The sequence below is a fragment of the Panthera uncia genome (genome assembly GCF_023721935.1).
Source record: "Panthera uncia isolate 11264 chromosome B3 unlocalized genomic scaffold, Puncia_PCG_1.0 HiC_scaffold_1, whole genome shotgun sequence".
Classification (NCBI taxonomy): Eukaryota; Metazoa; Chordata; class Mammalia; order Carnivora; family Felidae; genus Panthera; species Panthera uncia.
This window is the reverse complement of record NW_026057582.1, coordinates 91,237,021-91,252,000: the sequence shown is the minus strand read 5'-3', so window position 1 is coordinate 91,252,000 and position 14,980 is coordinate 91,237,021. Positions and strand designations below refer to the sequence as shown.

At 38.5% G+C, this 14,980-nt stretch overlaps 1 protein-coding gene across 17 annotated transcripts in view; it reads left to right on the top strand.

Moving 5' to 3' along the window:
- Positions 1-14,980, top strand: part of ATP8B4 (ATPase phospholipid transporting 8B4 (putative)) — a 259,446-nt gene that overhangs the window by 232,285 nt on the left and 12,181 nt on the right. For all 17 annotated transcript variants that reach the window (XM_049611656.1, XM_049611662.1, XM_049611663.1 and 14 more), the window contains 2 exons: positions 2,939-3,022; positions 5,741-5,986. In XM_049611656.1, the coding sequence (XP_049467613.1) occupies positions 2,939-3,022; positions 5,741-5,986 (330 nt within the window). The remainder of the gene's footprint in view (positions 1-2,938; positions 3,023-5,740; positions 5,987-14,980) is intronic.

The window sequence follows — 14,980 nt, the reverse complement described above, 5'->3', positions numbered from 1 at the left end:
AATGGGTGATGGGTGTTGAGGAGGGCACTGTTGGGATGAGCACTGGGTGTTATAAGCCGCAAATCACAGGAATCTACACTCCAAACCAAGAGCAAACTGTATACACTGTATGTTAGCTAACTTGATAGTAAATTTTAAAAATAAATAAATAATATTGAAACAAAGTTTATCAATCCTCAAAACTCATCACTTTCTAATTATTTTACCATGTTTTACTATTTATGCAGCTGAGGTTATTTATGTCTATCGGATATATATGATGGAAGTGATATCGCTGCATAAAGAGCCATGGGAGAAATATTTACACCATGGAAATTGGTAAATGCTCCACATTGGGCCTTTTTTTTTTTTTAAGAGCCTGTTGTTAAATACTTAATATATTTACTGGACATAGGACACCTTTTCAAATCCTTACAGCAGAGTTCAGACAGACTCAAAGAATACAGTTTAACAGGACTCAAAGGATTATGAAAGTAAATGATCAATTAGAGAACTTAATAACTGGTAATTAGAAGTGGCCATTCTGAGTCATAACCCTATTCTTGTTGATAGCAGTCCCCAATGATGCTGTCTCATCTAAATCCTGTATTGGCTATTTATTGGTGGTAGAATTCAACTTTTCTGCCTATTTTTGACCTACCCTCAAAAAGAATGATGTTGAACAGATCTTTTCTACATGGATTCCAGGCCTCAACTCTGAGACACACAAAGAATAAAACAGTTTCTTTCCTCTCTCATCTACCCCACTCCTCGTTTTCTCTTTTCTGTTCTCATTTTTCTTCCTGCCCTGACATTGAACTCTCTCCAAGATGATTGACAGCAGGAATGTCCATGTTCCTTACTTCTTCCCACAGGGCTAACCTTGCTCAGAAAACAGTAATCAATATATTTCAGTGTCTGGTTTATTCAGTGTTGAATAAAGCCACCTGTGGAACTTCAGCAAAATAGTCCAGGTTGAGATTTGGCCTTTGAAAATTGGCCTTCATTTCTCCTTCTCTTGAATAAATATACACCCATCTCAAGAATAAACAATGACGCTAAGATAGGGTAGTCCAAATCCATATTTAGCAGTAAAGAAACCAAAATATTCTCTCTTTGGTATAATCTACACACACAGGACATAACTTAATGGATTGCCTTATTTACATAACTATGTGGAAACTACCTTCAGGTCCTCTGTCCAGAACATTGCATTTAAGATTCCTCATTGCTTTCTGAACTCCCCTAAGAAGAACATGTACTTTAGAATATATTCAAAACTCAGCACTTCTCCCTGCTGGTCACCTGACTTCCCTCTTTCATCTGGCTTCTACAGTAGTCTCCTAAATGGTTTCTCAGCTTCCACCACTGCCCCTCTTCAGTCTATTCTTAGCACAGCATCCAGAGTGCTTCTGTTAAAATATAAATTAGATCAGGTTGTCCCTTTGCTCAGAATTCTCTAATGTCTTCCCATTTCACTTAGGGAATAAGCCATAGTTACCTACATAGGATCCAACTCCTTCTTTCTTTGACATCCATTATTCTCCCTATAGGTCACTCACTCTTCTCTATCCAATTGGACTGCCTTGCTGTCCTCTGAACAGATGCTATCTTTCCTTGGGGATTTCTCATGGGATCTACTTGTAGTATGGAATGCTCCTGTCCCAGAAAGCTGCATAATTCGATCCCTTATTTCATTCAGATCTTTTCTCAGTGTCACTTCTTAGTGACATTTTTGCCAGTCACCTTATTACAATTACAACCCTCCCTATCTACCTTTCCTATCTGCCTTTCTTCCCTAGTATTTATCACTTGTATATATGTATATATAACTTGTTTATTGCTTGTTTTCTGCCACCCTTAGAATGCAAATTTTATGAAGAATTTGTGTCTGATTATAGCATGTTGAATTACCATTGCCTAAAACCTAGCACCTGGCACAAAATAGATATTTGATAAATATTGAGTGAATGGATGGATGAATGTATGATAGAGTGGTAGAACAGACATTGGTTAGGAGCTGGAGACCTAGGTTTTGGTTTTGCCTTTTCCAGTGATAAGCTCTACAATACTTACTACATTTTGTTTCTACATGTCTGTGTAGTTCTCAACAAAATGGGAATACAACAACAGTTTCACATGCCTCACCAATTTTTAGTGAGGCTCATGCAAGGAAGTACTCTGTACAAGTGTATGGGGTATTTTATTTGTCTAACTTGTTTATACCCAGTATACTGAGCAGCTAGCTCCATGCCCACTTTATTTTAAACCACTCCCAAGAAAAAAACTCTCCATTTGAACACAGGGTAGGGCTGACACATTCATTTCTGCCTCTCCCTCTGAATATTTTAGTGGGTCCTTTACTTATCACTTAGATCAGATCATTAGATTTACTCTAAAAGCCATTGAGGGGGCACCTGGGTGGCTCAGTCGGGTGAGTGTCCGACTTCAGCTCAGGTCATGATCTCACGGTTCATGAGTTTGAGCCCCACGTCCAGCTCTGTGCTCATAGCTCAGAGCCTGTTTCAGATTCTGTGTCTCCCTCTCACGCTCTGTCTCTTTCTCTCAAAAATAAATAAACGTTAAAAAAATTTTTTTTTTAATAAAAGCCATTGAGAACCTGAAGAATTCAATAGCTCTCCACAGGGCCAGGGCCTTCTATGTGTCTAGTGGTATCTTGGATGTTCTGCATATGTGATCTCCTTTCATCTACATGGTAGCTGTGCAAGGAGAGCGTGGCTTTATTTTAAAGATGAAGAAGTTGAAGTTTAGAGGGATCTAGTATCCTACTGAGACAGCAGGGATGATAAGAGACAGAGTCAGGGGAGAACTCAGGTCTGTCTGTTGCTAATATCAAACTCTCATGCATCTCAGGAGATTGAGATATTTAATCCAAGAGCCTAAAAGTGAATATTCTTCTGTGAATGGTGTTTCTCACTGACATGTTATTTCTTTTTAGACCGTTTACGACCAGTGGTTCATTACCCTTTTTAACATTGTTTACACATCACTTCCTGTTTTAGCCATGGGGATTTTTGACCAGGTATGTATTTTTTTCTGTCTTTATAACTTATTTTACTCTTTTGATGCTTTTTAGTTGTTTCTAGATTCTAAGTAGAAAACACGAGTCATGGAAAGTCCTAGAATTTCAGTTGTTTGAATACATGTTGCATGGATCAGAAACCCTTCCAGATCCCCCACATCTCCCAAACGGTCCTCTGATCAAAGTTTGGCTACTCTTTTCTTTGAGACTCACACCCCACATTATTGCTTTAAAGGCTCTGAGACATCCTACATGAAATGGCCTCTAATTTTATGTTTGTCCAGCATTTCCCAGGTTTATAGGACTTTACTTCCATTTATTTATTTTTCATATAGCACCTATTAATATGCCTCAGAACTAGTGCCTTGTGGTTCACATGCTGAGAAATGCTACATTAGCCTCCGAATGCAGAGAACCACATAGTGATAGAAAATCATGGAACCCACTGGATTGCAGACAGCCAGCATCTGTGGTGAGATTTCCTTGGCCAGCACAGCCCAGAACAGGAACTAGAGGCCAGTGGAATACCCTGCCAATGGGAGAGGAAGACATGAAGCCCCACAGCCATGGAAAGAAGGGACATAGTCTTTTTTTCTAGCTCAAATTGCTTGAGAGGAGAGGGAATCAATTACAAAAATGGTGGACCCTTGTCATACTCATTGCCTTGGAAGGTACTTCCTGGAAGGGAGAAGTCTGGCTGCCTATGAGGAAGTGGAAGGCTAGCCAGAGGAGTTTCCATGGCACAATTAGAATGTATTATTTAAAAAAAAATTATTTTGGAAGTATATTTGAAGAGACCAGATTTTCTCCAGGCTGCTGTTAGACCCGTTTGCTAGGCCTCATTTTTCTGGCTCAAAGCTGTCTATTTCAAAATATAAATTGTCACATTGTGAGCTCACTCCACCCTCCCATTCTGTGCCTTTGTAGTTAGTTGTCTCACTTCTTGTATGTAAAAATGGCAGTTTGTGAACAACATATTTTGTGGAATTCTATAAAAACATAACGAACTCCTAAAGACCTTAGATGTAAAGGATTAAGCACATTCATTTCCAAGTGCCTGTGTTTACAAGCATTTCTTTTCCCAGTGCTTTGTAGCTGCCCAGAATGTGGAATAAAATAATAAAAATAAAGCAGTTTCTGGGAAAAGATGGTTATTGTGCAATTCTAAAAAAAAATATAATAAGGCCCCTTATTGCCATCAAGTTAAGTGTCTGCCCCTCTCCTTTCTTACTTTGTCAACTTTGGCCCCTACATAGATCACAGGATAGTGAAATGTTATACTGTAAGGCCTCCATGATCACCTATGATCTGCTCATTTTATAAGGAGGAAACCAAGGCTCAAGTCGCTGCCCTAAAGCCAGACAGCCGGTGTGTGACAGAACTCAGCCTAGTGCCAGGCCACCTGAGTCTGAGATTGCTATGCTATTATTATTATATAACATTATTTTATTTGTTATTATTTATAGAAGCATCAGTTTTGGTTTTTTTTTTATTACTTATGGTGTGGCAGTAACACTGCTGAATACATGAATTTAATCATGACAGTGGTCCTGTGAGGGAGGTGCTATTGTTTGCATGTCTGGAGATCAGGAAACTGAGGCTCAGACAGGTTAATAATGGGTGTAAGATTATATACCTGCTAAGCAGCAGAACTAGGGTTTGAACTCAGGGTTTTCTGGTTTCAAAGCCTCTGAATGTCATTTCACCAGTCACTGGACTAGAGAAGGAAGTACTAGCAGCATTTCAAAATGGGACCTCATAAAGAGAATATGTCAGTATTCATCATAGAACCCCATTCAACAAGGCTGGGGCCATCCCACAAGCAGGGAGGGGAACCTGGTCTGCCCCCAGAGTTCATGCCTATGTTGCTCCCATTTTGGGTGCTTCTCCTCTACTCATGGTCCTCTGATGTCCCCGGTGGTCAGGCCTTGCCATCCTTTTTGGTTTGGGCATTTGGCTTTAGTGCTCACTGGTCATCAGCATTACTTTGGAGCTGGTTGGAAATGCTGTCTCAGACCCTACCCCCAACCTATTGAATCATCATTTGCTCCCCAGATGATTTATGTGCATATTAAGTTTGAGAAGCACTGTTTTAATTTCTCCCAAGATACTTTTGGGGCCACACATACCTTCTCATTCTGTCTACATTATTTCTGTCAAACAGCTGGTGTTGGAATCCTCACTGTGTAGAACACTCAGCTCTTCAGGCTCAGCTTCCTCCCCACCCCTGCACCTTCCCCCAATCCCCCTTTCCCTGTTTCCCTTCTGCTCTTCCTCCTGTCACACAGTTGGGGACTCAGATTGGCCAGGTCCTACTCTGTGGCTCTCTGCTGCCATCTCCTGGTCACTACCACTCACTGACTTGGCAATTAACCCCTGAGCCCCATTGGCTGCAAGAGCATTGTGGGAGTGAGTGTGGCTGTAGGAAAGGAGAGAAAAGAAACTTTAGTCTGAAGCTAAGGATCTAGGTGCAAGTCAAGTTCTGGCTATGCTATAAGAACTATATGATCTCTCATGACTCTCAGAGACTCAAATTCCTCTTGTGTAAAATAGGGATCATTTTATTATCTTCTGCATTATTGTGGGAATGAAAACAAGCTAATTAATAGTGTTTATTAGGGTATGCTTAGACTTGTACTTGCCATTTCCTGAGATGGCGAATTCAGGTCCTCTCTGACTTCTCAAGCCTCCTCCACTGAAGTAACACTTTATTGACAGGATGTGGATGACCAGAACAGCATGGACTATCCCCAGCTCTATGAACCTGGACAGCTCAATCTGCTGTTTAACAAGCGTAAATTTTTTATCTGCATGGCACATGGCATCTACACCTCATTGGCCCTTTTCTTCATACCCTATGGAGCCTTTTACAATGTGGCCGGAGATGACGGGCAGCACGTTGCTGACTACCAGTCTTTTGCAGTTACAATGGCTACATCGTTGGTCATTGTGGTCAGTGTGCAGGTAACCCTGTTGTTGAAAATAACTTGATGGCTTTACAACTTTTAAAATCCATTTACATTATTGACTCGTTTTGTCTACTTGTTGGGGGGGAAAAATAATTCTAAAGGAATCCCAGAGTTTCTTTTTAACTACGCATCTTGAGATGAAAACAGAAAGCTGTAACATAAATAACCAGATGTGGGAGATTAGCATTAGGTGTCTATAATCTCTGTGTTAGTAAAGACCTCACAATTAATCACTTCTTAGGGCTGAGCATTGTATGTATGCATACATGATTATACTACTGCTTTCTTCTTGTGTTTGAAAAAGGAAAGTTTTCCAACAATAACAGAGAGAAACTTTCCCATGATGTCTATAAGGCTTAATAACTTCCAGGTTTTAAAGTGAAATTTAAAATTTATTTGGCAATACATATCTATGAAATTATTTGAGAGGTTCAGTGTTATATTTTGGCATATCTGAACCTAAACTCAGAGAAGCTCTTCTGGTAGGGATGATTTTTAATAATCCATTAACTTTCACTGGGCATCTTGAGTTTGTCTATTTCCTTTTTAATGCAAATGGTGGACAATACCATTCACTATTGAGTTAGAGTTCACAGAAGTTCTCCTATTCATTAAAATCTGTACCTCTGGGTGGATACAGCAAGCAATGTGACCTGTTGTATTTTTTGTTTGTTTTCTTTTTTTAAGGAGCAAATATCAGTCAAGGACTTGGTTTTTAGAGTTTAAATTGCCTTTGGGCAGTCCTTAGTCTATCCTATAAACAATCTTTTTTTTTTTTTTTTTTTTTTTTTTTTTACAAATCTTAGCTGCTCATTTTCAACAAAGAAACTCATTAAACCCCAGACTTTCTCTTCACAACTTAAAAATAAACATTTATTATGTTAAATGAACCAAATGCAAACATATTGCTTTTAAAGGATGTCTCTGCCATTCCTTGGTCCAAGTGAGTATCATGAAATCTATACCAAAGCGATCTAACACTTGACATCTTGAGAGTTCAAAATTCAGAGACAGGTAGTATCCAAAAGCAGAACCAGATTTCTCCACTCAGAAGGAGTTCTGTTTGTCTCACAACTAAATAAAGCATGCTGTTGCTTTGCAAATCTTCCGTGTCTAGGTCAGTTCTGTGGTAGAGAGGGAAATAATGGAGTGATTTGGAAGCATCTGACATAGTTAAGACATTCATCATGACAGTCCATTACTGGGGCAAGTGTATATCACCTCACAAGGAGCTGTTGCTCCGTTGTTTCTTATAGCTCTTGCTACCGTACTGGACACTCCAACCTGTTTTGTTGCATTTTGCTCACCGAGCAGGCTATGTGTATACTTTTATGTTTCCAGCCTAGAGACTTAGGTGATCTACTCCTTGCCATGAGGGCACAGTTTCAGTTCTCTGGATTCTCCTGATGGGGAGGACAGTTGTGGAACATCTTTTTAGTGGTAACAGCTTATTCACCAGGTCAGGCTTGTTACTTGGTGCTCCAAAAGATGATTTTAAAGGTAGTAACTGAGATAAAAGGCCAGTATCTAAAGTAAAAAGCAAATGAGAAATATTCTTCAAACCGTCATTAACATTATCTGCTATGTAAGTAAGGATTAAAAAAATTACCTGGAAAATTCACTGTAGATATGATAGGCATTGCATGTTTAGTGAAATTGTTTTTCATAATGAATTCTACAATTTTTGGTTAATGTTATCTTTTTAATTAAATAAAGCCTTTTGATAGTTGTACATATCTTTTTCTTTTTCCTTTTGCCCCTCCATAGTTTATTTTCTTATATGCTATTATAGCAATGTGTTTTTATATTAACTTTAGATTTAGAAGCTCTTTTCCCTGTAAAATTCATAGTTTTTGTTGGGTATCACAGTTACCTTTCTCCTTTTTCACAAATTTGGAGGCCACGGAAACAATTATATTTTAAAAACTTTTTATTCACAAAAAAGAATTTTATGTTCCATCTTTTGGAGTTCTAAAAATAAATTATTCAAAATTACTTACCTTTGATATCAGGGCTTTATAAAAATGATACCCTTGCTTCCTCAGAGGGGCTTCTTCCTTAGGACTCAAAGTAACCACTGGTCCCTCATTCAAGATGTTATGGGTGGGGCTATCCAGGTCTTTTTGATTCAGGCCTATGGGCCAATTGTCTCTCCAAGATTCATTTTCTGCCTTCTGGCTCCTCAAGGGTAACCATGGTCTAACCCACCTAGCCTTTAATGTTAACATTGCCATCTTATATAACCATTGAGCAATTGTTAAAACTATGAAATTAGCATTGGTACTACTAACTGAACTACAGACTTGATTCAGATTTCTTCAGTTTTTCCATTAACAACCTTTTTCTGTTTCAGTATCCTACACTGCATTTAGTTGTAATGTCTCCTTAGTCTCCTATAACCTCTGACTTTATACAGTCTTTCTTCGTCTTTCATGGCCTTGATACTTTTTTTTTAAGGTTTAATTATTTTTGAGAGAGAGAGAGACAGAGCTTGAGGCGGGGGACAGGGGGGCAGATAGAGAGAGAGAGGGAGACACAGGATCCAAAGCAGGCTCCAGGCTTTGAGCTGTTGGCACAGAGCCTGACTTGGGGCTTGAACTCACTAACCGTGGGATCATGACCTGAGCTGAAGTCAGACATTTAACTGACTGAGCCACCCAGGTGTCCCTCATGGCCTTGATACTTCTGGATACTAGTGATCAGGTATTTTGTAGAATTTTTCTGGATTTGTCCGATCCTTTCTTCGGGATAGATGGAGATTGTGGATTTGGGGTAAGATTCACAAAGAGGTGCTGTGCCCTTCTTGTCATATCCTATCAGGGAGCATGTGATATCAGCATGACTTATTACCGGTGATGGTGACCTCATTTACTTATATGGATGATGTTCTTCAGGTTTCTCCATTCTAAACTATGTTTCCCTTTTCATACTCTGTTCATTAGAAGTGAGTCACTAAATCTAGCCCAATATATTCAAGTGGAGGAGAATTAAGCTCCATTTCTTAGCAGAGTTTCAAATAATTGGTGGTCATATGTCAAAACCATAACAGTATAATTTAAGGCAAAATTGATACAAAAAACTGGGGCCCATGATTTGCCCAGGATACACAGTGACTGCATTGCAGGTTTAGGACTAGGATCCACTAGACTTATTTCCTGAATCAAATATTTATTTATTTTACTTTCAATAAAGGCATTTGTGAATGTACCATGAAAAACATGGGGCAAGCATTTCCTACAACACAATTATTACTGGGCTTATAGGGTAGTTAGGCACATTTGGGAAACACACCCAGAGTTGTACTTCTAAAGATGAGGTGCTGGATTTCACCACTTGGTGGCTGTGCCTCTTCGCCACGTACAAGTTGAAGTCCTCTAGATCTTACCGCATACTCCTATCCCATAGGTTTCTCCTGTACCTGATTTCTCCCTGCCCTCACCCATACCCCCTGCTGAGTGCTGGAAGGTCCTGAAACAGCCAGGAGACTGAGGACAGACAAGAGAAGAACGTAGGAGATATCCAGGCTGGAGGTGGAGGTTTGGAAGCAGAGTAGGTATGAGTGAGAATGGATACCAGTTTCCAATTTCTGGCATGCTTTGTTTACTGCTGTAGTGCCAGACAAAAATAAGTATTTGTGGAATGGACATAAGGGCAGAAAGATAAGAAGAGAAAGAAAGAATAAAGTTGAGTAAAGGAAGTGAGAATAATTTGGTTGAAGTATCCAACTGTCCCTCCTGTCTTAGTTACATACATGCCCTTCTTACCCCAGATGGCCAAAGCAGGCCTGTCCTTGGTGGAAGCCTTCCAAAACCCGTGTCATCATCACACAGTGATAGGGGTGATATCATGCGTTATACTTAATCCTCTCAGTGCCACTATGCAGGAGGTATTATTTATTGTCCCCTTTTACAGATGGAGCTCAGAGAAGTTAAGCAACTTGCCTGAAGTCACAAAGTGAGTCCTAGATCCAGGATTGGAAACCAGACCTCTCTGACTCCAGTGTTGTCTGGAGCAAAGTCTTTTATTCTACAGTAAGACTGGTTAAAATGCAAATTTTAATTTTCAGGAAGTATAAGAACAAAGATTAGAGTGAGTATAAGGACGATGTCAAATACTTTGTTGTCTATATAGGAGGAGGGGAAGAAGGAGGGAAGGAAGGAAGAGAAAGAAAATAAAATAAAAGAAAGGCAAGCAAGCAGTCCTAAAGCTAGAAGCATTGGCATTTGGTGAAAAGATAATATCTGGAAGAACAGAGAGGAGAGGCTAGAGTTACTGAAAGCAAACTTGGTCCACCTGCCTGTGTCAGGGCTTCTGATTTTCAGAGTAACAACTCCCATTAATTGAGCATTTATTATGCAAATGATTTATTTCTCAGATAATCCCATTATCTCATCTAATCCTCTTTTCAGGTCTCTGAAATGGATATAATTACTATAGGTAAGAAAATAGACTTGCTGGTGTGCCTGGGTGTCTCAGTTGGTTAAGTGTCTGACTTAATTTCGGTTCAGGTCATGATCTCGCAGTTCATGAGTTTGAGCCCCGCATCAGGCTCTGCACCGACAATGTGGAACCTGCTTGGGATTCTCTCTCTCTCTCTCTCTCTCTCTCTCTCTCCCCCCCCTTTGCCCCTCCCCTGCTCACTCTCTCTCAAAAATAAACTTTTTAAAAAGTTATATATAAAAAAATATATAGACTTGCCACAGTTCAAGTCACACGGAGAGTGGCAGGCCAAGATTTGAACACAGATCTTCTGATCTCAGGGCCCAGCTCCAAATCCAAGTGGACCTCCCTTCTTTATAGGGATAAGTGGAAGCTGTGGGCCTCCCCAAAGGCATAGTAACTACAGGGAACTCACTGTCCACCCTATCCTCCATGAGGAGATACCTAGGACACCAGTATCACCCTTGAATAAAGTGGGAGAGAAACTCAATAGATGATAAACACACAGATCCTCTTTCAACATCAAAATTTCAACTTGAGGAATGGGTAGATTCTCAATTACTGTCATTTTAGTCTTCACTCATTTTTTTTTTTAATTCAAGTTAATTAACATACAGTATAGTCTTGACTTCAGGAATAGATCCCAGTGATCTTACATATGACACCCAGTGCTCCTCCCAAAAAGTGCCCTCCTTAATGCCCCTCACTCATGCAATACACTTACTTTTATTTCTCAGAAGCCTTGAAAATGCCTGTTTTACCATAGAATTCTCAGACCTGGGTGCATAAATGTTTATAACCATGAAACCTCTGCAATTTTGGCTTCAATCAGAAACTGCTGTCTCTGATATATAGAATAATAAGTTTCAGGAGTTTTGTGAATAAGCTCACTTTGACAGCAGCATTAATATCCTTTCCTTGCTGTCTAAGCTTAACTTGTCATTGGCGTAACAACCCTCATGAAATATCCATGGTCTATAATTATAGTTATAAATCTTATGTGTCTTGCTGATGCTATCGGCCAAACTTTAGGAGACATTTTTTTTTTTTTTTTAAATATCAGGGTTGTTGTGTTTTGTGGGTTTCTTTTTTCTTTTTTTTTTTTTTTTTTGGTTATTTGAATTATAAAATACTTCTTTTAACATTTGAAACACTATAGAAGTGTTTAAAATAAAATGAACCACCTTCTCCTTCTTCCCCATATTCCCCCGTTAACTACTATTATGATTACCATAGCTTAACTCCTTCCATATTTTTTTCTTTGATTTGGGACACACACATATGTATTCAAGACAAAAGGAGCATAGCTATGCATATTATTCTGTAATATGCTTTTCTTAACAAGACATTCTGAACAGCTTTCCAACCCAACATATTCAGATCTACGTTACTCTTTTTCAGAGCTGCACAGAATTTCACAATATATATATAACATATATAATAATATATATAATTATCTATAATCATTATCGATCCTCTATTGATAGACATTCAGGATGTTTCTTTTGTTGTTGCTGTTATTAAAGCAATGCTACAATGCATATACTAGTATATACATTTTATGTACTGACAGATAAATTACTAGAAATGAAATTTCTGGAGTCAGAACTCCTAACAACCTAATCAGATGAAGAATGGTCTTTTGTTGTTTGCATTGATAGATCAGAGAGTATGTACATTTTAAATTTCATTAATATTGTTATATTACTTTCCAAAAAGGATCATAGTTGCAGACAACAGACACTTCTTCAGTTTAACTAAAAAAGAGTTATTAAAAGCAGTTAGGTAGCTCCAGACTCTTCAAGAGGGTAAGGGAACCAGGGAGAGCCACAGCTAGGCCTGTCACCTTTGGGAGCAGTACGAAACCATATGACTGCACTATTGTAGTGTAAATTCCATAACTACCTCTTAACAGCTTGGCCCTTATCACACTGGGGACTGGATGCCAGGTCAGCCACAGATTTCCAGAGAACCACCATGCTTATCAAATAGTGAGACAAGTGTATTAAAGTTTTCCCTGTGGTTATGATTCTTATCAGGTTCTTGTGTTTCAAGGAGATTTAACCTTATATAATTTGAGGCTATATTATTTGCCATATAATGGCTCTTGATTGTTATTTGTTCTTTGTAGCTTTTATCTTTTATGATAAAATGTTCTTATTTAAATTTCATTTTTTATATTAGTTTTACTTCTATTGCTTTTTTTAGTCCTGATATGTAATGTAGGCCCATCCCTTCCTTTTCAACATTTTCTTCTCTCATTCTGTTGTTTTTGTCCTTTGATAAGGGAGTTAAACTACTCATTTTTATTGTTACTACCCTATATTTTATCTTGCTCCTTTCATGTTATTTTATGATTACTTTTAATACTTTTCTATTTCCACTTTTTCCTTTTCATGCTCAGATGCATTGTGATCTTTAAATATCTTATTTGTCATAAATAATTTATAAGTGTTACTATTTGTATTCCCATCTTACTTGTGAGTTCTCCCTATTTTTGTAGTCGTTTAAGTCTCTATTTCCATACTGAGATACCAAAATTAAATAACTAAATCCTTCACCAAACGTTTCACTATCCTGTCTACACCTTCCCTCATCTGCTTCCAAATTAAACAATTTTGGAAATGTATTATTATTTCTCTCTCCCTGCTCCTACTCCCCTCCCCAACTCTTGTGTTTGTTAATATTCTAGAGTTGCAGTTTCATGGTGTTACTAAATGCTCCTTTAACATATGTTTTGACTGTTGTAATTTTTTTTCTTTATAGAGCCAACTATAAATGTACAAAAATCATTGCTCATCACCATTTTTATGGTCTTTGTCTTCCACTCTTTTGAAGTCTTTGTTCTCATTGAATTTTTATTTGCAGCAATTTCCTTGAGTAATTTCTTCAGAAAGCGTACAGAGATGTTATACTTTTGAGCTCAAAGCTTTCTTTTTTGGGGATGCCTGGGTGGCTCAGTCAGTTAAGCGTCCAACTTCGGCTCAGGTAGGTCATGATAATGCGGTTTGTGAGTTCGAGCCCCACATCTGGCTCTGTGCTGACAGCTCAGAGCCTGGAGACTGCTTCAGATTCTGTGTCTCCCTCTCTCTCTCTGCCCCTTCCCCGCTCACACTCATGTATGTGTCTCTCTCTCAAAAATAAACATTAAAAAATTAAAAAAAAAACTTTCTTTCTTTTTTTGTCCTTACATTTAAATAATATATTGGACGGGTGTGAGATTCTTGAGTCAGAGACTTTTGCTTTAGGAACTTTGTAAATGTTGTTCCACTATACCCAGTTTCAGATATTAGGTCGATTCTCTTTCCTTTGTAAGTAATCTGGTCTCTATCTGCAAGTCTCTGTTCTTGTCTTTTGGCTTCACAAATGCCACTGGAATGTGACTTTTTTCATTAATCTTCCTAGGATTTAGAGTGCCCTCTCAATCTGAAAATCTTGTTTGTTCACAATACCAGAGCAATTTTCTTCTGTCATTTCTTTGATTGTTACTTCTCTCTCTCATACTTTTTTCTCTAAGATGCCATTATTTGTGTATTGGGCCCATAAGTCTCTCATCTATGGATTTTGCCATCCATGTCTCATATCTTTTTGCATATGGTTTCCATTTCTTCAAGTTTTTGCTCTCTGTTGTGAGATATTGTTTCCATTTGTTTTTTCCAGAATATTAATTCAGTTCTCATCAGTGACTATTCTTATTTGGTTTCTCTATTGAATTTTTTAATTCAGGAATAATGCTTTTTTTCTTCCAGAATTCATTTTTTTTCCCCGTGATCTAATTGCATCCCCTTAAGAGTTCTCATTACATTTTTTTTTATTATTATTATAGTGCTTGTCTGTCTTTTCCATTAGTTCTGCCTGAATAGGAGCCACCTGGTCTTTTTTTTTTTTTTTTTTTTTTTTTTTTTTTCTTTTCAGTTGAGTCCTCTTTAATTGGTTGTGATTTTTCTACTCATACCCACACAGGCCAGGCTGTTAGTATCTCTTGATGGTGATGAATTGACAGCTGGTGGAAGGTACAGTTGAGGATTTTGACCTAATGTGTTGGCAGCCAAATGAACTGGAAAACCATCATCTCTTTGCTAAGGATGAATGGCAAAGCTCTCTGTTCTTAGGCCTCTTACGGAAAGAAAAAGCTGTCCTTTTAAAACTCCTGCAGTTTATATCCAAGGCTGCCAACATCTTTTTAATGGGGCAAGATAAAAAACAGTAACCTTCAAGTGAGGGGAGGAAGTGTGTCTTCCTTTGCAGATGCAGAGAAGGATCTGTTTACTGTGTAAGTAGGGTCCCCTCAGGAAAGTGAGAAATTAGTTGTTTTGCACCAGACTCCGCTAGAAATGCAAACCTTGGACTACTTGGGGCCTCTGAGATGCAAATAATGTTGCCAGAACCTATTTGTTTTTCTCTGAATCCTTGCTTCTGAATTTTATTATGTCAAAAGAGAATTAAAGATTTTCTTTCTTGGGGCGCCTGGGTGGCTCAGTCGGTTAAGCGGCCGACTTCGGCTCAGGTCACGATCTCACGGTCGTGAGTTTGAGCCCCGCGTTGGGCT